This window comes from Calidris pugnax, unplaced genomic scaffold (assembly GCF_001431845.1).
Source record: "Calidris pugnax isolate Ruff unplaced genomic scaffold, ASM143184v1 scaffold27, whole genome shotgun sequence".
In the NCBI taxonomy this organism is placed as follows: Eukaryota; Metazoa; Chordata; class Aves; order Charadriiformes; family Scolopacidae; genus Calidris; species Calidris pugnax.
In genome coordinates this window covers 19,908,075-19,932,944 of record NW_015090893.1, presented here as the reverse complement: position 1 = coordinate 19,932,944, position 24,870 = coordinate 19,908,075, and the positions used below count along the sequence as shown (strand labels likewise).

Genomic DNA, 24,870 nt, shown 5'->3' with positions numbered 1-24,870 from the left:
ATAGCACAGAAAATAAAGTACACAAAGACAACAGCTGCAAAACCCACTAGAATGAATTCCCAGGTCCCAGTAAGCATTGGTGGGAAATTCCACATACCAAGCTGTAGCAATTTCCTGTAAGTCTTCTTTCTACTAATAGTATAGAGAAATATATGACAAAATTCAATTTATTTGCTGCTTGTAAAATTGTGCAAGATTCTCATTCTCTAGTTTAACTCAGGAGAAAGTTATTTCCCAACTGTCGGGAAACCAATATTTCAGTTCTAGTTAGGGCCACTAGCACTTGGCAACTGTTCTAACAGTTCACATTACAAGACATACAAAAATCCTTATCATATTTTATTCTTGCTACTGCTCTCCATAGAGACAAGTTACAACTGCTCCATCAATAGCTGTTGACCCTCCTAGTTCTCGTGTCATAAAAGGTGTAACATAAGTTACAGAACCCTGAACATCTCCTGCCAATATTAAAGGTAACTTCATTTTCGAGCAAAAACAATCTTGTCTTTAACCTCAAAGCTAGATAAATTTTTAACAGGCTCAGGAAGAGAAGCAGCTATAATCCTTACTGGATGGGTGGCACATACTAAAAATTCACTTCATCCTTTATATGCCAGAAAGTGCAAAAACATCTTTTTGGAAAAAGATGCATAGCATTTGCTAGAATAGTCAGTTAAAGACGACGAAGAGAAGCAGGACAAGCCAAAGAACTGGAAGACGCAGAGAACACAGAGAGAAAACATTTTTAGTGTTTTACTAAAAATCAGTTCTGTACTCAATAAAACCTAGTCAAAACTAGCCTCATGCTGGCAATGTTCAGTTACTTGTTGACTGAATTAAAATTTTATCTCTGTTCTGAACTCCTTATGAAAGAGGGAGAGAACAGGTATTGCACACAAATTGCTACCCAGCAGTTAAATTCCATCCAATAAAGCAAATTCCATCTCCCGAGCTGGGCCTGGAAGCTCACTTCACAGCATATGGCTGTAGCTTCCAACAGCAGCTCTACCTGCCCAGGGAGGGAATTCCACTCAGGTGATGCAAGGAAATGCAAGACACTCAAAGTCTTCATTATTGTACCCAAGCACATTAAGTAAATAAAAGATAATTACTTTGTGCTTGGACATGGCCCAAGCTCTGCCCACAGACTACATATGAAGGAAGTAAGAATTTGAGCACCTGCGGAAATGGAAGAAGCGACACGCCACAGTTGAGTCGTCCTGCTCTTGTTCCTTAAATTTGCGGTACCGCTCCAGACGGCACTCCCGGCACTTGTGCAGATGTGGAGCTACATTGATACAAGAGCCATCCTGGAGAAAAGGCTCACCTGACTGCTTCAGCTTCCTCACCTTACTCATATCTTTCAGTACAGACTGGCCAACTGGTTGAGGCAAAGTAGAAGTAAAAATCCATTAGTTAACTGCAAAAGCAAAAGGATACTGCCCCAAATAAACATATTTTCAGGGATCTGTATGCTCAAACCTATGTAAAACCAACAAGACTGTTCAAACCTGCAGCATACCACACTTTTGTCCTGATAAACGTATGTATAATCATTTCTCAAAGTGAACATGTTAACTCACATACAAGAATCATTAAACTCAAGCCTTGTAAATATCCTATTTGCTGCCTACTGAGGTTTACACCTGTGGTTAGTTCATCACACGGGAGATATCCCAGTATCCCACCTCCTTGTGCCTCCAAGACAGCCTGCATTCAAGTCATCACCTTTTAGGGGAGCTGTGCGGGGCCGGCCCTTTGGGGTTTGCTTCCCTTTCCCTTTGCCCAGCAGCAGCTCAGCATTGCGCTCGGCGTTGGGGCCCAGCTTTGCCATCAGGTGGTCTGGAATTCCCTTCATACAAGCCTTGGCATGCAACTGGTCTTCAGAGTCACTCAAATCTGACAGGTCACTATTGGTACTGGAGTCCGAGTCCTGTTTGGATGTCAAGCTCCGCTCGTCTAGAGAGAACCTTTTCACAGCTTCAAAAGGAGCTTTGTTCTCCTGGGGAAACTCTGCCTGTGAAGAGAAAAAGCCAGGTGGATGTCTGCCAAACACATTAGAAAAAGTTTTCAGAAGAGGATTGTCCTGCTGCCCAGGTCCAACAGCTGGTTTTTCTTCTGTTGGGCTGGAGGAAAGTGTGGGCATCTCAATAGGCTGTGTCAGGCTGGTGGTTGGTGAGCTGGAACGGCCATTCCCTACAGTGGAAGGGCCCTGAACACCAGCAGGAACTGTTGAACCAGAAGTACTGGAGATCATCTTTGAGGAATCAGTTGTTATAAACAAGGTTTTCTTCTTAGCTAGAGAAGAGTCTGCAGAGGTGAGTGATTCCGGCCAGCCAGAAGTAGCCTTATGACCCACAGGTACAGACGTAGTAGAAACTCCTGTCTGAGATGAAGATGCAAAGCCACTGAAAGGACTAAGTTCTGCTTTCTCAGCAAACACCAGGAAAGGGTTTGAGGGTTCCTCCCTTGATAACTTTGGGGGCTGTAAAAATAGGTTTTCATGACTATCTGAGGGGCGAGTATTTAATAGACTTCGTGAAAAGGCTGGAGTAAGGGTAGGCATAGATTCCACAGGCAGCTTCCGCTCCACAGAACTGCCAGACTGGCCTCCTGGCTTAGTGTCCGCTGAAAGAATTTTACTTTTACAGATCCCAGCACCCACACCCTCTGTACACTGCTTGAATGAGTCCCGACTAGAAGCATCTTCAGTCAAGCTCTCTGAAATGACCGTGAAGTAGTTACTGGAAGGTAGATTTTGGGACATGCATTGAAAAAACAAGTTCTTGGACAGATCAGAATCTTTCTGAGCCTCTTGTCCAGTACTACAGCCAAAAGGAAATCCAGAAGGCTTGCTTTCTGGAGTCACCACTCCATTTGATTGGCTCCTTCCACCCCCAAATACCAAGGACTGGGGAGCACTTGGGAGAGACACTCCAAATCCAGAAGAGGCCAAAAGTGAATTTCGGGAATTCTGAAAAAAAATTAAAAAGCATTAGTCTATTGAAGGATTCTTGTTTGATTCAGCAATACTGTGGTTCATCTAATTGTACAATTAGCATTCTCCTTATTCACCTGTAACAGAAACTTCCAGCAGAATTACTTGCAATGAAGGAACTTCTTTAAAGATTCTGCTAGACTAATTTTTCCTGCCTACAAGCTGTTGAAATTAATGAGCTAACAATGTCCATTACATGCTAAATACACATGGAAAAAATGAACACTGAATTTCTTATCATGATTGAGAACAAAAGCGAGACTCAAGGTGAAATAATTCACAAAAACCCAAGTTATTTAAACTGCTGATTGTTTTAATTCAAATCAGCAAGAAGGGAACATTAATTGATACTGCTTGTCAATAATTTTCTGTCTTTTACCCTCCCCCAAGATCACACTGATAAGCTTCTCCCACTTAATCAGCACCCTCGAAATAATTAACTTAGTTTGCAAAGTTAATTAAACAAAGAAAGCCCTCTAGCAGTTAGTGAACAAACCGTTCCATGCTTCCGACAGGTAGATAGATGCTTATGACATGGTGCCTTCCAGGGAATTACTCAGTAGAGGTTAAGCACAAAGGGCTTAATTTTTTTATGATCTTTAAATACTGGGGAAGTTTTCTGAATTGCAGATTTCTACTAGAAACTACTATTGCAGATTTCTAATAGACCTGTAACTGTTATATGGAATATTCACTTGCTCTCCTCTCAATCTATACTTACTCAGATTTTCCAATTCTTACAGTCCTACTGTAACTGATTATATTCTGCAACTCACTCAGCAGTTCTATTCCTTGAGTTTCTTCTCATGAGGAATACTCATGATTAATACACTTATATTCCAAGGCCATGTTAAATACAACCACAGCCTCTGTACAACATATCTTACTGGTTATTAGTGTCACTGCACACCTATTGTACTACAAACTAATGTTTAGCTTGTTCCTTGCTATCAGCCTCCAGCTGTAATAACTTTAATAACATATCAATGTCCCCCATGACATGTCCCAGATATTAGGATTTCAGATATTTCTTTTTAGAGCCAAAGTAATTTTCACAAACTGAGTTTTAACAATTTTAAAAAGCATATAAATATGAATGCAAACCAATCTTATTAAGTAATCTCAGGGATCAAATCACACTATGATAAAGTGGACAGTCTGAAGCAGTAACACATGTAACTACATCTACAACACTCTTACTGATTTATGTCAGGTTCCCTCCCTCAAGGAAAATAGTTTGAAATGGATTAGTGGTCTGCCTGCATATCCTGAAGGCAGATTATTAATAATTATTTAAAATAATGATTTGTGGGTAGAGAAAAGGAAGGAAGATGACATGGTACCGAAATTTCTCAGTACAACTAAAGTTATTACTTAATACCATTGACTGTATACAATTTTGACTGTTCACCTACACAATTTTTAGATGGTTCCACTCTGAACATTTTTCTTTTTTTTTTTTTTTCTTTTTTTTTTAATTTGGGGGGTAGGGGTGGTGGAAGAGAGAGCAGGTTATATTGCCATATAACGACTTCATGATGCAACACTTCTGTCTTCTACAATTCTACTTCTCCTTTACACCTCACCATCTAGGAATCATTATCCCAAGGTAAACACCCCACCTTTTCCCCATTCTATTAGCTAATACAAAAGACAGAGATGAAAGTAACCCATTTAACTTCCTGGAAATCATCTTCGGTTCTCGAATGTATCTCACATTTTCTTCACTTTTTTTATAGAGTAGGCCATGAGTTTCTTAATTTTTGCTATACCTACTGAGGTGGGGGTTTGTTTTGTTTTTATAAGCCTTCATTTGATTACTTAAAAAGTCCTCCATTTTGATTTTAGGAAATTCCTTTCTATTTTTCCACTTTTCCCCTCGAAAACAAAGGCAAAAATAAAAGGTCTTCAAGCTGCTTCTGGACTGAGCTCTTTATTAAAATTTATTCTAAAGCTACCTATCTCAAATGTTTTACTTACTTCCCTGTTTTCAGCCCTAGGCAGTATATGATGCAACTGCTCATTTTTCTACTACAGACATATCATAGCTGTAAGAGAGAAGCTGGGCACCTAGAAAAGGTCCTTTAAATGTAGACTCATTGCCCTTCTAGTTTGGAGGGGGTTTTTTAAGTAACGTAAATGTTCAACTCAGTGCATATTTATTTATATAAAGGCAAGAGATATTGAGTAGATTATCTTCCACATGACACAAAATTAATTACATTAAGTGCAGTGCTTAAAGTGATTTTAAGGCTCCATTTCTCAGATTAAAGGCTGAATAAAGATAAGAGCGATAAAAAAAATTGTCTCTTACAACTCCTTCACCAAGTTACCTTTGTTTTCTTTTGAGTTCTTTCTTAGATCAGATAACAGAAAGGCTTCCTTTGGGAGGGGAGGGATCCATCAGAGAAAAGTAATTTTCTCTATATCAAGGACACACTTTCTAACAGGAATATGTTGCAGAACATCTGTTGCAAATACATATGTCTTTCTTGAACATGCTGGATTCGTGACCTACTCACCTCTCCCTGGGCCTGCGATCGGCCTGTTTTCAGTTTCTCCTGCCCAGTAACTGCTGGCAAACTGGTATCGGAGATTCTCACAGTTGTCGGCGTCAAAACAGTTGTAGTAACTGCAGCTGCAGAAGTCACTGTGCCTTGGCCACCCTGCTCCAGTGATTTTCCTGTCTCTTTACATCCAGATCCAACTAGTAAAGCTTGCCCAGCCACAGAGGAAAACGGAGTGAAGGGCAATGGCATGTCACCGCCAACTGGCTCATCCTGAACTACTAGTGTTCGGCCATTCTCTTTGGTGTAAGTGGCAAAGCGAATATTGCGATTAATCTGAGGAATGAATGAAGGCAACTGTTTGGCCCTTGGATCCAGTCCTGGTTCGCTATTGGAGCCTCCCTTCCAAGGACCTCTGCTTGCCTCGCCTCCATCACTACCATTACTGTCCACCTCACCCCTCTCCTTCAGCTTCTTTGTTGCAGGATCACACCCAGAATCTGAAGCATTTTTCCTCCTCCGACCATCCTTTCCCTCCAGACTTTCTTTCTTCTTTTTCCCTTTAGATGACTTAGGTGCTTTTAGGCTCCCTCCCTATAACAGACAAAACCACACAATCACTAAACAGAACAATCAGGATACCTGCTCAAAGAACATTTTGCTGTTAGAACAGAATCACTTACACTGCTCTTAAGCTTAGGAACATTTAATCATAAATTGAGACACCCAAGGAAACATCAGTATGTGAACACAGAACACAAGCATAAGTGCAGTCTTGTCTTTTTTTGTACTAGGATAGGATCTTCACAGCAAGGTTTTTAGCCGAGTAGCTACAGCAACACAGCACATACCACATTCATGCCAGATTTTGGGAAACATGCAACATGGTAATACTCCACCATAGTTCTTGCTAATGTATAAAAACTATTTGCACACTAATTTTTGCTACAAGTATAATCTCCACAGTCCTTCTGAAGGGCATGCTTTCTGTCCACTATCCAAAGCCTACAATATTTAAGTACAGGAGACGGCTTGCCCTTTAGCCTAGGGTAAAAACACAGGTTCAAATGCTATTATGGAACCTCTCAACTGAAGAATGAAATGCCACAAGCACACGAGCCTGCTTCAGAGAAGCCAGAGGGTGTTTTTTAGAAGTGCCTAAAAGGTCTGTGAAGAAGCACATAGTGATCCCATTAGAAAAAGGCAGTGAGCACAGAGACACTCTTTATCAGAGCACTACGCTTTAAAATGGAGCACAACATCCATGTTTCTTGAACCTCTCACGCAAGATCCATGCTGAACTTAGTAAAACAGGCCTGAACAAAAAGAGAAGATTGTTTAAACAAAGCCACGACCATCTCTCAAAGCGCTAAAGAAAATTTTCCTCTTCCAATTACCAATTTCCTCCCCAAAAGCCCATGGTGAATATAGCATAAGTTTTCAGTTGTTTCCATATTTTAGATGTTTTATATCTTAATCTTTATGGAGTTTCACACTCTATATACAAGACCAGAACTGTTGTAGTACCTCGCTCGGAGAAGAGTTATCCATCACCACGTGAATCAGTCGAGGATCCACCGACTTTATTTCACCACTCTAATTTTTATGCAGATAGATATTGAAGAGGTAGGAGGAAGAAAAGAGGTTAGTTTTTAATTCAGAGTATATAGTATCAACGTAAGAGACACTTAAACACAGCGTTACTCTGCAGCCCCTCTCCCATTTTCTTTCTGTCCCACTACCTTCATAATACTACACCTTTCCAGTTTACCTTCTATTCTTTTGCTCCTTCTCTATTTCTAAAACTTTCCAATTTGCTTCCTACCGCTGTTTCCTTGCATATTTTTCCACTGAGCATCTCTAGAGGTATTCATCGCATTAAATACAGCTCTTCTTATATTTGCTTTAGTGTTGTTCTAGCCTTCTGCATGTTCACTCTGCTAGGTGTAGAAAAGCCTTCGGGAACGAAGCACACAGCTTGCACTAACTATCCTCATTAGCGTCTCCCCAGAAGTAACCTGGTCTTAGTGGGAGGTGTCCCTACCCACAGAAGGGTGTGGAACTAGATGATCTTTAAGGTCCCCTCCAACCCAAACCATTCTATGACTCTACGAAAGGGAGAGATGAATACCCTATCTCTGCAACTGCGCCTGGAGGTTACCTTTTGAGATACACAGTTAAGTTGCGTGCTTCCTGGCATGTATCTGCTAAAACCATATGCTCCACAATTTCAGTGCCTCTCCAAAGTACTGCATTTATTTACCACAGTAGCACACTTTTCCTGTGCACCAGCAATTAATCCAATAGTCAGAGTGCAGGATTACTGCATGTGTACACAAGATTTACTGGCATGTTCAGTGCGCTCGTTCTGTACATGAATTTTACTGCATATGGAAAAGGCTACGGAGGCAGGGGCATGGGACACAGGACAGGACCCAAAAACCCGAGAAGAGTGCTGCTGCTACAGAAATTTACACACAGCACCACAGATGTGTTCCTATCTGGAAGCCATTGAGTGGGCTGCTGTAGACTGAACTGTCAGACCGCACTTAAATACAAACCAGACAACTCCAGCACTGCACAGATGCTCTGTGCTGTTGACAACACTCACCAGGTTTACTGATAGGAGCAGGGCAAAAGTAAAGAGCCGAATCCAAAATACATCAACCAATTTTGTTTAGACTAAGACTTTGTTGTCTATTCTACACTTGTTTCAAACCTCTTGTACCGCTGTCAGGTAGCAGCCGAGAGAAGGCACAGGGAGACCACACCATAACAGACCCAGAAGGTGCTGCACATTAGCACCCTCTCCCATCCAGAAAGCCAATTCCAGTATTTTTTGATACAGCACTCATTTTCAAAGAAGTTCTGATAGCTTTTATAGAAGTGGGCTATGTATCATCATTTATTGTGAAAAGTCATCATAACAAAAAAAAAATTTTAAAAAAATCTGTGAATCACAGCATTGATAATGACACATCTTTTAAATCAAATCACAAAGAACCAAAAGTACAAGTTTTGGTGAAGCCGTCATTCTTCATGAGATATTGAGGAATGGTATTTTAGGAACACCAAAGCAGTGCTTCGTATTTTTACCTCAGTCACAGACACCTCCATAAGACGAGTCATTGGGTCTTGATGACTCACAACACCACAGAGCCAGCTATTTTCATTCTCTGGTTGGTACACCTTAACTCTTTGGCCGTGGACATTATAAGGACCTGGAAAAGAAGGACTTTCAGTACATTCTTCAGCCAAGCTTTCTGTCATACTATTTAAGAGTCACACAATAAAAGAGTTCTGTGCACATAGTTAGGGCTTGAAGTGTCACCTTTCAGGTGGAAAGAAACTAAAACGCGAGGGCTTCTGCTGCAACTCCTGCATAAACCAAGCATTCTATTGTAAAAATTCAGTAAGCCGTCACTGCTGTAACTCAAAGCTATTGCGAGTTTACAAGTACAAAAAAATGCAAAAGATCAAAATAAACTCACTCCTTTCGCAAAATCAAGCTAGACAGGGGCTCCTTGCTAACTAAAGCCTTTTGCTTTCTAATCTACAAGTCAGTAATTATGAAGCATCAACCCAGGTGACATTCATAGCATTCTGACTCAGTCCAGATGTATCAAATCCCAGAATAAACCACATGCAATTCAGAATAGAAGCATGTATTTGTAACCACAGAAAATTTAAAATAACTGCACAAATATCCAATGTCTCTAAATCAATCAGTCTTAGTTCTTTGACATGGGTAAGGGGTCATCTACAGAAAGGTTTCCTCAACCCTGCCATCACTCTCCACGTCAGCATGCAGAACTTTACTCCTGCCCTAATTCTAGGCAAAAAACCTCTTAATATTAGGTCACCAAAATGCACATGATCCAACAGCCTGTATTGGACACAACCACAACTAGACGCTTCAGAAGGTGGCTCTCAACACAACAATTCTGAAGCTACTTGGTCATGTAAGAAATATTGTCCTCATAGCATTTTTTCAACAAATACTTTATTTAACCGAAAGGCACCAAATCCCCATTAAGAATTACATTGTCCTTCAAATGTAATACAGCAGCCTACATCAAGGGTGGCCACCTGGCCCATGACCCCAAACTCTGAGTAGAAAATCTTTTTAGCACTTGAACTAGAAGACTCTACTCTGACAACAAAAGCTGAAATCAGGCTTAACCCTAAAACACAATCCACACAACAGTTAAGGTATTAACTCTATGCTGAGCAGCCACTGCCATGCTACATTTTCGACTTAAACAATTCATGTATTAATTATCAAAATGCCAAAATTTGAATTTGACATAACAAGAGATGGTTTGTTGTTGGGTTATTTTTCTTCCTAATGATCAACAACTACAGAGAAATTTCACTTCTAAATTTTCAGAATTACAGAACAGAACCATACAACAGGAGTACAATTTTAAAAATTCAAAACTATAACTTAAAATAAGAGAAGCTGTAAACACGTGGACATTATCAATAATATGTTGTCCTACTTTAACTACATCCTCAGTGATCATATTTCTGGTTTTATTTCAGCAACTGCTCACCTGTATCTATGACAAAACAACACTTCTTTGTAAAGAACTTGCAAAACCATACGAGAAATTCACCTTCCAAATCAACCTGTAACAGATACTATTACACTTCTCCTTTATAAATCCCAGCATAGTCTAACTCTTCCACAACAAAGCAGTTCTGAGAGAGAAATGGTCTCACCTCTGCTAAATATCTCCTGAAGCTTCTGGTCACTGATCAGTGCATTGACAGATTCTCTTAGTGAAGGCTGTTCCTGCAGAATCTGATTTTGACTCTCTGTTCCCATCTGCCAAAAATAAACAGTTTTAACATAGTCTTTTAAAGTAATAGAATCATTAGTTTCTAAAGGGACGGCTCTTCTTGGACTGCTCTCAGAGACTGACAATCCAAAAAAAAAGTAAAATCAAGAAAACACTGCTGAACATGCAAGGAGGAAAAAATGGACTAGCTATGCAAAAGCTGTTGCAAAACTTCCATTGCAATTATCAGCTACACAATGCTTAACAGCTTGCTCTTCAACTGGCCAATATTAAGAGGAACTAGGACTTTTCCAATACAGATGCAGTTTAGTGTAAACACCTGGAAAAGCAGGGAAACAAACAAACACATGACAGGGTAGCGAAAGGAGGTAAGTCTTGTCAACAGCAAAAAAAAAAAAAGTAATCTGACAAACAGAGCACAAAGTTAAATTTGCACTTTAACTGAACACAGTTCAAATACCTGAAACAAGCGCAATCCACTGGCATCAGACAGGAAACGTAAATGTCTGTCCAGAAGAAATTCCACTGGCACCACAGAGCCTAAACCCAGCTTATCTACTAGAGGAGTGAAGGTCTGTGATGAAAAACAAAAAACAGGTTATAAAAGTGACTGTGCACACATCCAGGCCAACAACAGTTGTTTTCACACACTATTTAAGTATCACAACAAATAAAAGGTTTCCTTTCTCAAGCTGCACCACCCAGTGTCTGAATTTTAATACAAATCATTACACATTATGTCTAAGCCAGTAACTCTTGCAAGTGTGGCACAGGAATTACAGAAAATTGTCTCCACTTCTTCATTGGAACTTAAAGCAGAGCTGAAAACACCTTTTGTGGTATTTGTTTTTTCTTCTGATGCTCAGATAAAAAAAATGCTTTGGTTAATGGTTCAAACTATCCTACATATTTCAGTTAAAGCCTCCTGAAAGGAGCATTTTCATTCCCATACAGAAGTCAGGTTTAATTTATAGGCATATTATTAAAGGGGAGCTTTTTTTGCTAGTGTTTTATGCAAAACTGAAGTTCATAACAGGTGTACTATTGATATTCAAGCTACTAAAAATACCTAGTAGAATCAGATGATAACCTTATAATGTAACCTGCTCATGGAAGAGGAAGTTGCCAACCTTTGGAGTCTTTGGAAAGTGTTATCTGTCTCACACTTACATGATTTTAACATACAAGTATTCATGACATTTTTCCCTTCATGACATTTATCGTTTGTTCACATTCTATTTCCCTGTACACAAGAGTATTAATATAAAATTTATTTTCTCAGTTTATGTAAAACTATCTCCTAAAAGTGAACATGACTACGAGAGAGAGACAAGGAAGGACGAATACACATGCATAAGTGATATATCTCAAAAAAAACCCAAACCCAAAATCACTCCCTCAAAAAACCCAACCATTCACTTCGTAATGCTAAATATCTGGCTTCCCAGAATTTTCTACATTGTACTATGTACACTGGTGCTTTGGCTAATTCCCATCCAGTTATTTGGGTAGGTCTCCAGTCCTCAGCAAAAGCTTGACTAGTCATGTGGCTGTCCAGAGTACAGGGGATGGAAACATTTTTTCAGCAAGATATAGCTTGAGTTACAGTCAAAATACTCTGGGATGTTAGTGGAGCCATATTTGCTTCTAACAGGTTCTGACACAACTTATTACACACTCAGCATGCTGACTATGGTAACACCCCCAAACCACTCAGATACCAAGATACTTGGGAATCACCTGAAAGAAATTGATCCTGCATAAACATAGTTTCTGAGATGAAATTAAACTGCAGGGGGGGGGAATCTTAAGCGTGTTCAATAGGGTGTCTCTATTACAGACCTACGTTATCTAAGCACAGATATTCTACTTGAAGCATGCAACTAAACAACAATTAGTGTGATGTATGTTTTTTCCTACACCTCAGCTGCAGGTCAATTGAGCATGTTTATAACCCTCCTTGTCTGCCCTTATTTTCCCCACAGTGCCCTGTGTGATATACAAGCCTCATGTTTCACAGAAGAGTTGATGTAAACCTCTGAGGATATGAGAAGATTTTGGCCAAATGCTCACCAGAGCAGGCCACTGTGCCGGGGAGACTCGAGTCCCCTGATGTGTAACGGGATCGCTTCGAGGTGCCCAAACCAACGATCCTTCCAGCAACAAAACTATAACTTCTTCAGCATGGACTTTCACCCAGGCATGTTGCTTCCAGTTACAACCATCGAATTCCACAAAGATCTGGAAAAAAAAAAAAAAATTAGAAGGCATTTCAGCTCTTTTCAGCCACTGATTAAAAAACCCAGATTCCTACAATCCCTATGGATAAGGAGACAGTTTTAGTAGAAAAATCAGGGTAAATGTGGTAATGATAACACTGAGAACATCACATCTACACAGCTATCAAACATTACTAAAGAAACAGGAATCAAATTCACAGCAATTACTAACCTATGAAAAATTATTTATTCCCAAACACACACCACTGGCTCCAAATGCTGCATTTCCCCATACAAAATTGAAGATGTGAAAATTGTTTATCTCAAAATACAGCTGATGACCAAATGCAAGACTTTTACATCAGAATTTTTTAGAGAATTTAGACACTATTCTTTGGCACTTCAACAGATGGCCTGTATCAGTATGGTTAACTGACATTCACAAAATTAAATCCTTCAGCCAGGAAATTTTGTGTTTGTGAAATCCAGTTTAAATCACAAGTTTTGTGTTGCCTTGTACATTAGTAAACTCCCTGAACCAAAAGTAAGTATTTTGGATGGCATGAAATTATACAGAAATACCCACTCACTAGATTTTTCATTGCCCTACTTCCAAGCACGACAATATAAACCACATTACAATTCTATATCAGTGTTCTGAGATACCATCCTCTTTTTTCCTATTCCAAAGGACAAATGAAATTACATGGCAAGAATGCTAAGAACAGGGACACAGGTTACAAGTCTTATTCCACATCCTAACAACTAGGGCTATTAAATGGTAAAATACAGTCACATTCCAATCTTCCATCTACAGAACTTATATCCTACTCAAATATAATCAAACGTGTCAGACGACCAGCAAGAAATTCCTCATCGGTTAAGAAACACCTTAAGTTGGACAGTCAAAACCCAGTTTTGTAATGATTACAAGATCCCTGGGGGTAACAGGGCACTAACCAGAGACAGACAGCCCTCTGCTTTAGCAGTGACCCTCGTTAAAGGGGTATTAGAGACCACTCACGCACTCCTTCTCCAGACTGAAAAGCTCAGACCCCAGGGGAGAGGGAGAGAACATGAATAACTCTCCTGATGAATTCTCTAACTCCATTACTGCTTAAGCTCAAGTGGCCCTGCAGAGAAAGACTGGATCTTTCAAGATATCCCTCCTTCAATTCAACACATTTCAGCAAAATAGCAGAAATTGTACTGAACACCTTTTCAGAATGTAACATAAAAAGAGGTCTGTCACATAAGAATAACAAAATGGAATTACAGTATTAGCACGGTAATCATCTTGTTATGATTCTTTTATCATAAAGCTTATATGAAAAAATGCTGTCAAAAAGAACTATCAGAACAATACTGACTTTGGAATATATGCATTTTAGCAAGATGACAAGGAGGGGAGATTTTATAAGTAACTACAAAGACAGGACCTCTCACTAGCATATCCCCTTAAACTAGTTGGCAAGGATCACTAAAGGCAGACAAAATTCAAATGAGCCATAAAGTGCAGTTTACCACTCTGTCCCAAATAAATGAGAATACCTATTAGGTTTATGTTTAACTTATTACTTCACACAAGATGTAAACAACTGAATTTACCTCCTGAAACACATGAAGTAAGACTATAAGGACATTTCTTCCAGTCTTAACCTATAAGACACCTCACATTTCTATGAATCATCATAAATTGTTGAGGCGCTCCAAAATTTAGCTCCAAATTTAATACAATACTACCTGGTTAAAAAAAAAAAAAAAAAAAAAAAAAAAAAAAAAAGAAAGAAAGAAAAAGCAAAAGAAAAAAACTGAAATAAATACCCTGTGATGAACTTCAAGATGACTATTCCACATTTAAGAGGCTACCTAAATATTCTGACAAATACTGTGTACTCATCACATACAAAGCAGCAGCAATGGTGTCTGTAACGTCCCAGCAGAGGTTACAGCCAGAGCCCTTTCAATCACCTACCAAAGGTCCTGGGAGGTCCCTGCTGACTGGCAGCTGGCCAGTGTAATTCCAATTTACTAGAAGGGCACAAGGGGAGACATGGGGAACTACAGACCTGTTAGTCTAACCTCAGCACCTGGAAAAATTATTAAAATCACACAGGGTGCTATTAAAAGACATCTCTATCATTAGACAACATGGGTTCATAAAGGTAAAGTCCTGTTTAGTTTAATCTCCTTCCTGTGGGCAAGTTGTCCAACTGCAAGATAAGCGGGTTCACAGTGCGCTGGACGAGGAACTGGCAGGGCTCTGAGAGGTGCAGTGAATACGGGTACAGCTGGCTGGCGATCAACATTGTTCCTCAGGGCTCAGTCCTAGGGCCAGAGCTGTCTGATATCCATGATCTGGGTGCAGGAGTGGAATGTGCCATTAGCAAGTTTGTTGATGATACCAAACAGGCAGGTTCTGCTGACTCTCTCAAGGGACAAGAGGCCTCGCAGAGGAATGTAGATGGATCAGAGCATTGAGCAATCTGCAGTGCCATGAAATGTAACCAGAACAAATGCAGCATTCCACCCCTTGGAAGGACTAACATTGGACCCAAGTATAAGTTGGGAGAGGAGCAGCTGGAGAGCAGCCCTGCAGAGAGGGACCTGGGGGTGATGGTGGGCAGAGCTCAGCAGGAGTCAGCAGTGTCCCCTGGAACCAAGAGGGCAAACTCCATCCTGGGGGGACATCAAACAGCATGACCAGACGGTCCAGAGAGAGGATGGTCCTGTTGTGCTCAGTGCTGTGGCAGCCTTGCCTGGAGCTCTGTGTGCAGCTCTGGGACCCACCACTGAAGAAGGATGAGAAGGTCCTCGAATGGGAACAGAGGAGAGCAACCAAGTTGGTAAAGGGCTGGAAGGCTTGTCCTCTGAGGAGCGGCTGAGGACTCTGGATTGGTCTTGTTTGGAGAGAACAAGGCTGAGGGTCCACCTCGTTGCTCTGCAGCTTCCTAAGGAGGGACATGGAGAGGCAGGTGCTGAGCTCTTCTGAGATCCAGGGACAGGACGCCTGGGAATGGTTCAAAGCTGCATCAGGGGAGGTTCAGATTGGACATGAGGAAGCATTTCTTTACTGAGAAGATGGTCAAATAGAACAGGCTTCCTGGAGAGGTGGCTGATGCTCAGAGCCTGTCAGCATTTACAAGGCATTTGGACAATGCCCTTAATAATATGCTTTAACTTTTGGTCAGCCCTGAAGTGGTCAGGCAGTGGTGTAGATGGTTGTTGTAGGTCCCTTCCAACTGAATTACTCTACCATCACTTAACTCAGAAAACAGACCTTGTAGTTTTCCTTTCTAAAACCCCAAGCCCATGAACTGGGTCAAAAGGAGACAAAAGCCTCACAACATTATCATATTAAGATCATCTCTCTCCCCTGCAAAACAGAGTAGTCATAGCAAGTTCGTTTTACACACTTTATGTTCAATGTCCAATACTCAGTTCTCTTCCATTTTCGTATAATCAACACAAGCAATAGAATCCTGCCAAGCTTTGACTTACAACTATTAAAAAAAGGTGTTACTAATTTTAAGTCAATACCCAAGAGAGTATTTTCTTATACACAGATATGCAGGGCAGTGTTCCAGATCCATGCAACGCCACACATGATATTGTCAGTAGTTTCCAACAGATCACACAGCAACAAAAAGGATGAAAGCCTCAATATACAGCAACATTCTCAGTTTCTGTTTCCAGAGTCTGCGATAGAAATCACTTTGTGTACTGGAAGCACAAGAAACAGAAGCTGAGTTGCACAGCACATCGAGTGCTTGTATAGAAACCACTTTGTATTACTACAGAAAATAACTACAGTACATTCATGAACTGACACCCAATACACTTAGACTCTATGAGAAAAACACTATGGGAATCCTGAAACAGATGCCTAAAGCAAGGAAAGTAAGGACAGATGAGACAGACTTGAGAGTGAAAACAAAACTACCCGGTTAAAAAAAAAAAAAAAAGAAAGAAAGAAAAAGCAAAAGAAAAAAACTGAAATAAATACCCTGTGATGAACTTCAAGATGACTATTCCACATTTAAGAGGCTACCTAAATATTCTGACAAATACTGTGTACTCATCACATACAAAGCAGCAGCAATGGTGTCTGTAACGTCCCAGCAGAGGTTACAGCCAGAGCCCTTTCAATCACCTACCAAAGGTCCTGGGAGGTCCCTGCTGACTGGCAGCTGGCCAGTGTAATTCCAATTTACTAGAAGGGCACAAGGGGAGACATGGGGAACTACAGACCTGTTAGTCTAACCTCAGCACCTGGAAAAATTATTAAAATCACACAGGGTGCTATTAAAAGACATCTCTATCATTAGACAACATGGGTTCATAAAGGTAAAGTCCTGTTTAGTTTAATCTCCTTCCTGTGGGCAAGTTGTCCAACTGCAAGATAAGCAGGTTCACAGTGCGCTGGACGAGGAACTGGCAGGGCTCTGAGAGGTGCAGTGAATACGGGTACAGCTGGCTGGCGATCAACATTGTTCCTCAGGGCTCAGTCCTAGGGCCAGAGCTGTCTGATATCCATGATCTGGGTGCAGGAGTGGAATGTGCCATTAGCAAGTTTGTTGATGATACCAAACAGGCAGGTTCTGCTGACTCTCTCAAGGGACAAGAGGCCTCGCAGAGGAATGTAGATGGATCAGAGCATTGAGCAATCTGCAGTGCCATGAAATGTAACCAGAACAAATGCAGCATTCCACCCCTTGGAAGGACTAACATTGGACCCAAGTATAAGTTGGGAGAGGAGCAGCTGGAGAGCAGCCCTGCAGAGAGGGACCTGGGGGTGATGGTGGGCAGAGCTCAGCAGGAGTCAGCAGTGTCCCCTGGAACCAAGAGGGCAAACTCCATCCTGGGGGGACATCAAACAGCATGACCAGACGGTCCAGAGAGAGGATGGTCCTGTTGTGCTCAGTGCTGTGGCAGCCTTGCCTGGAGCTCTGTGTGCAGCTCTGGGACCCACCACTGAAGAAGGATGAGAAGGTCCTCGAATGGGAACAGAGGAGAGCAACCAAGTTGGTAAAGGGCTGGAAGGCTTGTCCTCTGAGGAGCGGCTGAGGACTCTGGATTGGTCTTGTTTGGAGAGAACAAGGCTGAGGGTCCACCTCGTTGCTCTGCAGCTTCCTAAGGAGGGACATGGAGAGGCAGGTGCTGAGCTCTTCTGAGATCCAGGGACAGGACGCCTGGGAATGGTTCAAAGCTGCATCAGGGGAGGTTCAGATTGGACATGAGGAAGCATTTCTTTACTGAGAAGATGGTCAAATAGAACAGGCTTCCTGGAGAGGTGGCTGATGCTCAGAGCCTGTCAGCATTTACAAGGCATTTGGACAATGCCCTTAATAATATGCTTTAACTTTTGGTCAGCCCTGAAGTGGTCAGGCAGTGGTGTAGATGGTTGTTGTAGGTCCCTTCCAACTGAATTACTCTACCATCACTTAACTCAGAAAACAGACCTTGTAGTTTTCCTTTCTAAAACCCCAAGCCCATGAACTGGGTCAAAAGGAGACAAAAGCCTCACAACATTATCATATTAAGATCATCTCTCTCCCCTGCAAAACAGAGTAGTCATAGCAAGTTCGTTTTACACACTTTATGTTCAATGTCCAATACTCAGTTCTCTTCCATTTTCGTATAATCAACACAAGCAATAGAATCCTGCCAAGCTTTGACTTACAACTATTAAAAAAAGGTGTTACTAATTTTAAGTCAATACCCAAGAGAGTATTTTCTTATACACAGATATGCAGGGCAGTGTTCCAGATCCATGCAACGCCACACATGATATTGTCAGTAGTTTCCAACAGATCACACAGCAACAAAAAGGATGAAAGCCTCAATATACAGCAACATTCTCAGTTTCTGTTTCCAGAGTCTGCGATAGAAATCACTTTGTGTACTGGAAGCACAAGAAACAGAAGCTGAGTTGCACAGCACATCGAGTGCTTGTATAGAAACCACTTTGTATTACTACAGAAAATAACTACAGTACATTCATGAACTGACACCCAATACACTTAGACTCTATGAGAAAAACACTATGGGAATCCTGAAACAGATGCCTAAAGCAAGGAAAGTAAGGACAGATGAGACAGACTTGAGAGTGAACTTCCCTTTGAGATTTGAAGTGGTAAACAAAAATAATATTCTTCTGTTGAAAAACCCAGAAGCCTTAAGCAAGGCAGCTGCATTATAACTGAATTCTCTGGGTATTTTTTCCTTATCTTAACTTGAAAACTGCGTAGTTCTGAGTCAAGAGGGAAACATCCATATGCTAAAGCTCTGCCTACATCAGAATAAATTACCCTTCAAATCTATCAGCGGCCCTACAATCCATAGGATCACATCTACCAACAATATATTCTGCTGACCCTTAGAACTCTGCTCACAATCAACTCAAGCCATTGATAAGAACAGCAATAGTGCTTTGTTAATACCAATGCTTTTGAACAGCAATACTGATGACAGCAACTAGATATGCAATTAATGCAGATATGTTTGTATCACATTAAAAAAATACAACGATGCTGCTTAGACAAAAATACACCTGCAGGACTTGCCGAGTTCTCCTACAGGGAAAAACGCCTTCCCTAAGCAATATCCAATTGCAAACAGTAGATTTTTATGCTTTGGTGGTTTAGGTTTTTTAAAACTACAAAATCAGGTGGGTTTTTTTCCCCAATGCAGACACCAGAGGGTGCAATACACACCTTTAATTCTCCCCTTCTCCCCTTTTATTTTTTTGCTCTGCTTTGATATACAAAGACAGCCTGAAGCGTTTTTCCAGAAGACACGTTCTTCTTTAGCTACTACCCCAACATTCAGGTCTTAAAACATGACAGAGTATATTCTGGTTCAAATGAAATTTCCCCTAAAGTTTTCCAACATCAGTTCCACTACAAAAGCAGCAACAATAGGAAGACCTTAGTGTAGATAAGATAGATGTATCCATCTTTTTCATCATGTGACACGCAGGCTCTAAATATGGTTTATAATAGAGAAAATACTGCAGCTTATTGCATTAGAATTTGCACAAAGGTCTAACGTAGATGCCATCTATGAAAAACATTTACCTTTTTTGGGTTTTATATATTAGAAAAAACAGAAGATGGCAAAAAAATCCAAGTTCAAAAATATCCCTTAAAATAAATTTTACCTAGTTTTGAATGGAAGGATGGTCCATCAGTTGCTAGAGAGTAGCCAGAGACCCAGGTTCAATTCCCTGCTTCCTCAGAGGCTTCCTGCATGACCTTGACCTTTAGTCTCACTGGCTGAGTTTCCTCATCTGTAAATTGGAATAATAGTACTTATGCCCAGAAAGGAGGCACTGGTAGGAATCTGTTGCAGACTACCAAGTAAAACTGGGTAACAAGTTCATCCATGACCTCTTACTCATGAGTCAGAAAGAACTATGATGTCATGTGGGAGAGGGAAGAAGAGAAGGTAGATACTGAGATTTCAACTTGGGAGACATAGCCAAGATCTCATGCAGCTAGTACCACCATTAAATGAGATTAAAAAAAAATAAACTACAGTTTTCCAATGCAATCCAAGTATTATTTTAGAATCTATTATGTGAGACAAAGATGATGTATACACTGATGCTTACAAAACTTTTAGCTTCCAATCTAGTTATTGTGCTTCAAACTTTCCTACAAGCAAAGGCAAAAAATGCAATCTGAAATATACATATACATACATTAGGTGTTTTACAGCAGCTGTTGTACCAGAAAAAAAGTAGATTTCATCACATAACCAAGAAAACACAGTCATTAAACAAAATAATTATGCTTACAGGCTGATACTGATTAAGACACTATATATTTAGTGAAGACACTAAATATATTACTAAGATTAGAAAATACACATAGTTTTTATATTTCCTTAGCACTTTGCTATGCTTATAAAGCATAAAGATAATTAAGCAAAACAATCAAAAACACTTTTGATGGAATCTAGGGCAGAAACAGAATTAAACCAGCAGGAACTAGCAATATCATAACTCTACTAAAGCCATTCACTCATGGGGTAGAGAGCTGCTAATAAATGGCCACAAATATTTATCGTAAGTGCGACTGAAGATCAGCTTTGGTACCACGTGAGTCAACACTCAACGTGTACAGTAATCTACAACCGCACTTAACGATTTCTAATAAAGATGAACATATTTATGAATAAATTCTTTCCAGGGAACAGTAACCTTTTTTTGCAAGAGCTTAATCACAGAATCTTCATGGTTGGAAGGGGCCTTTGAGATCATCAAGTCCAATAAAAAAAAAAAAACCCAAGCCAAAAACCAAACCTACAGACAGACACAAACCAACAATCTCACAGGTATAATAAAATACCTGCCTTCATGTACTTTAGAATTTTTAAAAAACCTTTCAACAATTTCAACAGTTAAGGAGCCAGTTATAAAAAAAGACAAGGAATTAATCTGATTACTAGTCTCAGTGCAGTTCTGGACAAAATAGAGAGGACAGCATGAAAATGAAAAAAATAAAATAGACCTGTCACTTTCGTATCTCAAATCTGACTTGATAAAATTATTATTTTGCTGAATAATCAAGCTTTTCTTATTTTTTCTTTACTTCTGTAAAATATTACTGTCATACTGTACTAAATACACACAAAAGTAGGAGTTAAACACAAAACCCGTGAGTCCCTCTGCAGCCCATGTAGAACCCCACGCCAGAGCAGGATATTACTGTCATACTGTACTAAATACACACAAAAGTAGGAGTTAAACACAAAACCCGTGAGTCCCTCTGCAGCCCATGTAGACCCCACGCCAGAGCAGGGGGATGCCTAAAGGAGGCTGTGACCCTGTAGAGAGCCCACGCTGGAGTAGGGAAGAGCGTGAAGAGTCCTCCCTGGGGAGGAAGGAGCGCAGGGACAGTGTGCGATGGACTGACCACAACCCCCATTCCCATCCCTTTGTGCTGCTTAGGGCAGGAGGGAGAGAAATGGGGGGTGAAGTTGAGCCCAGGAAGAAGGAAGGGGTGTGGGGTGGGGAAATGTGTTTTAAGACTTAGTTTTTATTTCTCATCACCCTACTCTGATTGGACAGGTAATAAATTAATTTTCCCCAAGCTAAGTGTGCGCTGCCCGTGACAGTAATTGCTGAGTGATCCTGTTCTTATCTCAAGCCATGGGCCTTTCGTTGTATTTTTTCTCTCCATCCACCTGAAGAGGGGAGTGACAGAGCAGCTTTGGTGAGCATCCAGCATCCAGGTGCGGTCACCCTGCCACAGTGGCTCAAAAAGGTATGTATTTAGATGAGCTGGGGTAAGCAGGTAGGAAAGGAAGAATGACAAAGTGCATAGCAAACAGAATCTACCACAGCGCTCTGTCCACAACCTTCATTACCACAGGTATGAACGTGCAAGCCACCCGGTTTGGTCTCAGTTCACACTACCTCACCCTTGTAACAAGGTACTACTCAAAAACAATGTACAATTTTGTTCACAACACAAGGTGAAGCACAAGCAGATGTGCACTGAGCTTGCAACTCCAGAGACTCCACTTAATACAATCCAAACATAAAAGGGTTGGCCTCCCCACTTCTGCCCCGTCCCTGTGAGATCCAGTCACCATGCAAACCAGAGCATGCATTGAAGGAAAACAGTTCTCCAAAACTGAAAATTTAGAAAGTCTTCAAGTAGCTTTATTCTCCTGATACACTGCAAGTAACAAATATATGCATTTTTAATTCTGTGTGCAAAGTATCTTTAAGGCGTTACTTTCCAAACAACACTTTGAGAAAATGCTGGAGATTCTTTCTAATCAGTTTATGTAGTTAAAGTTTTTGAAATTTAGATAGGTAAAAGACCTTAGACCAGCTTAGCTGAAAGATCAGATCCCATTCCAACAGCTGGCTGTTACCAAGAGTGGCAGGACATGGCCTCACCGCTGTCACCGCAGTCCCACCACCCATGCCATGGCCTGTACCTTTAGCAAACACAGAGAAACTAAGCACACACAAGGAATGGCCCATTTCCTGCCATCGTCCTTCATGCTGCTTGTTTAAAGGTCCAATGAAGCAACATGCACAAGAGATAGGAAGGGCAATTAATTATCTTCTTTTTTTTCATAGTAGCTAGCCACTATATTGATATAGTGGCTATATAATAACATCAGACCAAACTCTTCCACTGAAGTCCTCATCAACAAGTTTTTTCTTACACATTAGGAGCAGGAACGTAAACTACTGGATTATTCTCTCTCCCATATGCTGCTCTGCTTTTTTCCACTTTATCCAGCAAGACTCATGACAACTGTTAAGCTGCTGAACACTTCCAGATAGGAGCTGATTTGGACAGTTATGATTTACTCCAAACAACAAAGTGGTGATGCCAGGAATCCCTCTCGGATAACAAGTGCTATCCAAGTCACATTTAGAATCTAGCAGGAACCTCGCTGCCCTGTGGCTCATGGTCAACGCAAGTCTATCAAGCCAGCTAAATCTGAAACCTCAGCCCGTGCTTGTTAGACACAGTACCCCTTCATGCACGCTGTATCTCAAGCCATGTATGTAAAATCCCTCCCACTCTGAAATGAATCCAGTAATTGTGGTGTATTTTACACTAGGCAGAGCCAAATATGCTAATCACTCTGCTTTGCTTTTTAAGAGGAATTTATTTCAGAAAATGTTTGCATTCCTACAGAAACTTCCTGCCATTGGACAGGCTGTCTTTTGAAGCAGCACCAGCCCATTTTGTACACTAAGAACTCTTTCACCACTGCCCAGACCTATCCTTAAAAGGTGACACCTTTTCCCCTTAACTTATACTAAAATTAACCGTTCTGAATTTTCTCTGCTATTAGTAACTCGACATACTTGAGCTATTGGAAAGTGTGAGTTTCACAGAATAAATTTGTTTTGGAAACATGTACATGTTTTTGTCAAATAGTGTGGTTTTTGTTGCTATTTCTTCTAAAATGCATCCTTATCCGATGTCTGTCTGCATCCCAAAGTACCCTAAAAAACAACTTCAGTGAAGCAATAACAAGACAATCTTTTTTGACTGTTTCTTTCTGCAGCTATTTGGACTACAGAGATGATGAGTACCTTGTTTCACAAAACAAATCACCTAGAAATGCAAGGAGGCTGTTCCTAATCCCAAGTATTCCACAGCCCGGCAAGAAAAGGATGAGGGCCTCCAGGTCAGAACTCTGAAGGAAAAGCAACACCTTAAACTGCAGGTTTGATACCCTGACTTTTTAAACAATTTAAAATTGGTAGCTGTACCATTGGCAAGTGGCAAATACAACACCTGTATAAGACAGAAAGAACAAATGAACCTCATAACAGTCTATTGAGACAATACTAGTGGTTTGCCAAATACTAGAGTAAGTTTCAGATGAGGGCTGGGGGAAGGGGCTGCAAAAAAAATGAATGGCAACAAACAGAAGGAGTTAAAAGTGAAAGAAAGCTTTAACCACACATCTTGCATATGAGATGAAGGACTTTCTCTTACTGTATCCAACCCGAACTTGAGTATCCAAAGCATTAAATGGCACTGTATTAAAAATGAGGAAGAGTGGGATTAACAAAAGTCTAAGAGAAGTGGTAAAATCAGGATTTAAATTATTTGTTTTAAAATGGGAAGTATTGAAACAGAAGAATTATTATTGCAACATAACTAATAATGTCACTGATAAAGCTGGCATAAAGTTTCTTTAGACACATTTCTGGCCTCAAGTCTAATGGTACCTTATGCAGACCAGAGAAGAATCTGAGAACTTTGGGAAGTTCTTACAATCACAGCCTCTGAAAATTTACTATTCCAATTGCTAATTCAGCTTTGCTTTAGTCTTTTTCCTTTGCTTTCCAAGTTTGGCATCTTCCTTGAAAAAACATCAGTGATAAACTAGTAGTACATCTCTTTTTTGCTGAGTTTTATAGATTAAATTGGATAAAGTAAAAAATTTATTTTAAGTTATTAGATGATAGAGCACCACATGACTACAGTAAAACTCAATCTCAAAGAACAGCTTTAACCTGGAGGTTATTGCCACATTCTCAACAATCTGAAAATAAGAAAGCAAAGGTGTTCTTCTCAAGTAGAAAATTATGCTATTTTTTAGAAGAATGTAAAAGAAACTGTCAGCCTCTCTCCAAAATCACCCACTTCAATATCATTTAGCATACTGAGCAACTCTAACAAATGAACCTCATCTCTGAATACAGTTATTAATGTCAAAATGAACTAGGTGGACATCAACAAAACCATTGCTTTTTGGAGGAAATTCAGAAAGATGGCAGAAGGTCTGCTAAGCATGCAAATCTGCAAATCTGACTATAAAAGAAAACCTCCCCATCTTTCTTTGTG

The 24,870-nt window shown here is 40.4% G+C and overlaps 1 protein-coding gene across 1 annotated transcript in view; it reads right to left on the bottom strand.

Moving 5' to 3' along the window:
• The window catches only part of KDM3B (lysine (K)-specific demethylase 3B), a 44,072-nt gene extending 29,234 nt beyond the window's left edge, over positions 1-14,838 (bottom strand). Inside the window, exons 1-9 of the mRNA XM_014947790.1 lie at positions 14,764-14,838; positions 12,384-12,551; positions 10,771-10,884; positions 10,231-10,336; positions 8,602-8,726; positions 7,033-7,101; positions 5,521-6,099; positions 1,729-2,974; positions 1,180-1,381 (exon numbers count right to left, since the gene is read on the bottom strand). Of these exons, the coding sequence (XP_014803276.1) occupies positions 1,180-1,381; positions 1,729-2,974; positions 5,521-6,099; positions 7,033-7,101; positions 8,602-8,726; positions 10,231-10,336; positions 10,771-10,884; positions 12,384-12,551; positions 14,764-14,838 (2,684 nt within the window). The remainder of the gene's footprint in view (positions 1-1,179; positions 1,382-1,728; positions 2,975-5,520; positions 6,100-7,032; positions 7,102-8,601; positions 8,727-10,230; positions 10,337-10,770; positions 10,885-12,383; positions 12,552-14,763) is intronic.
• Positions 14,839-24,870: the final 10,032 nt, after the last annotated feature.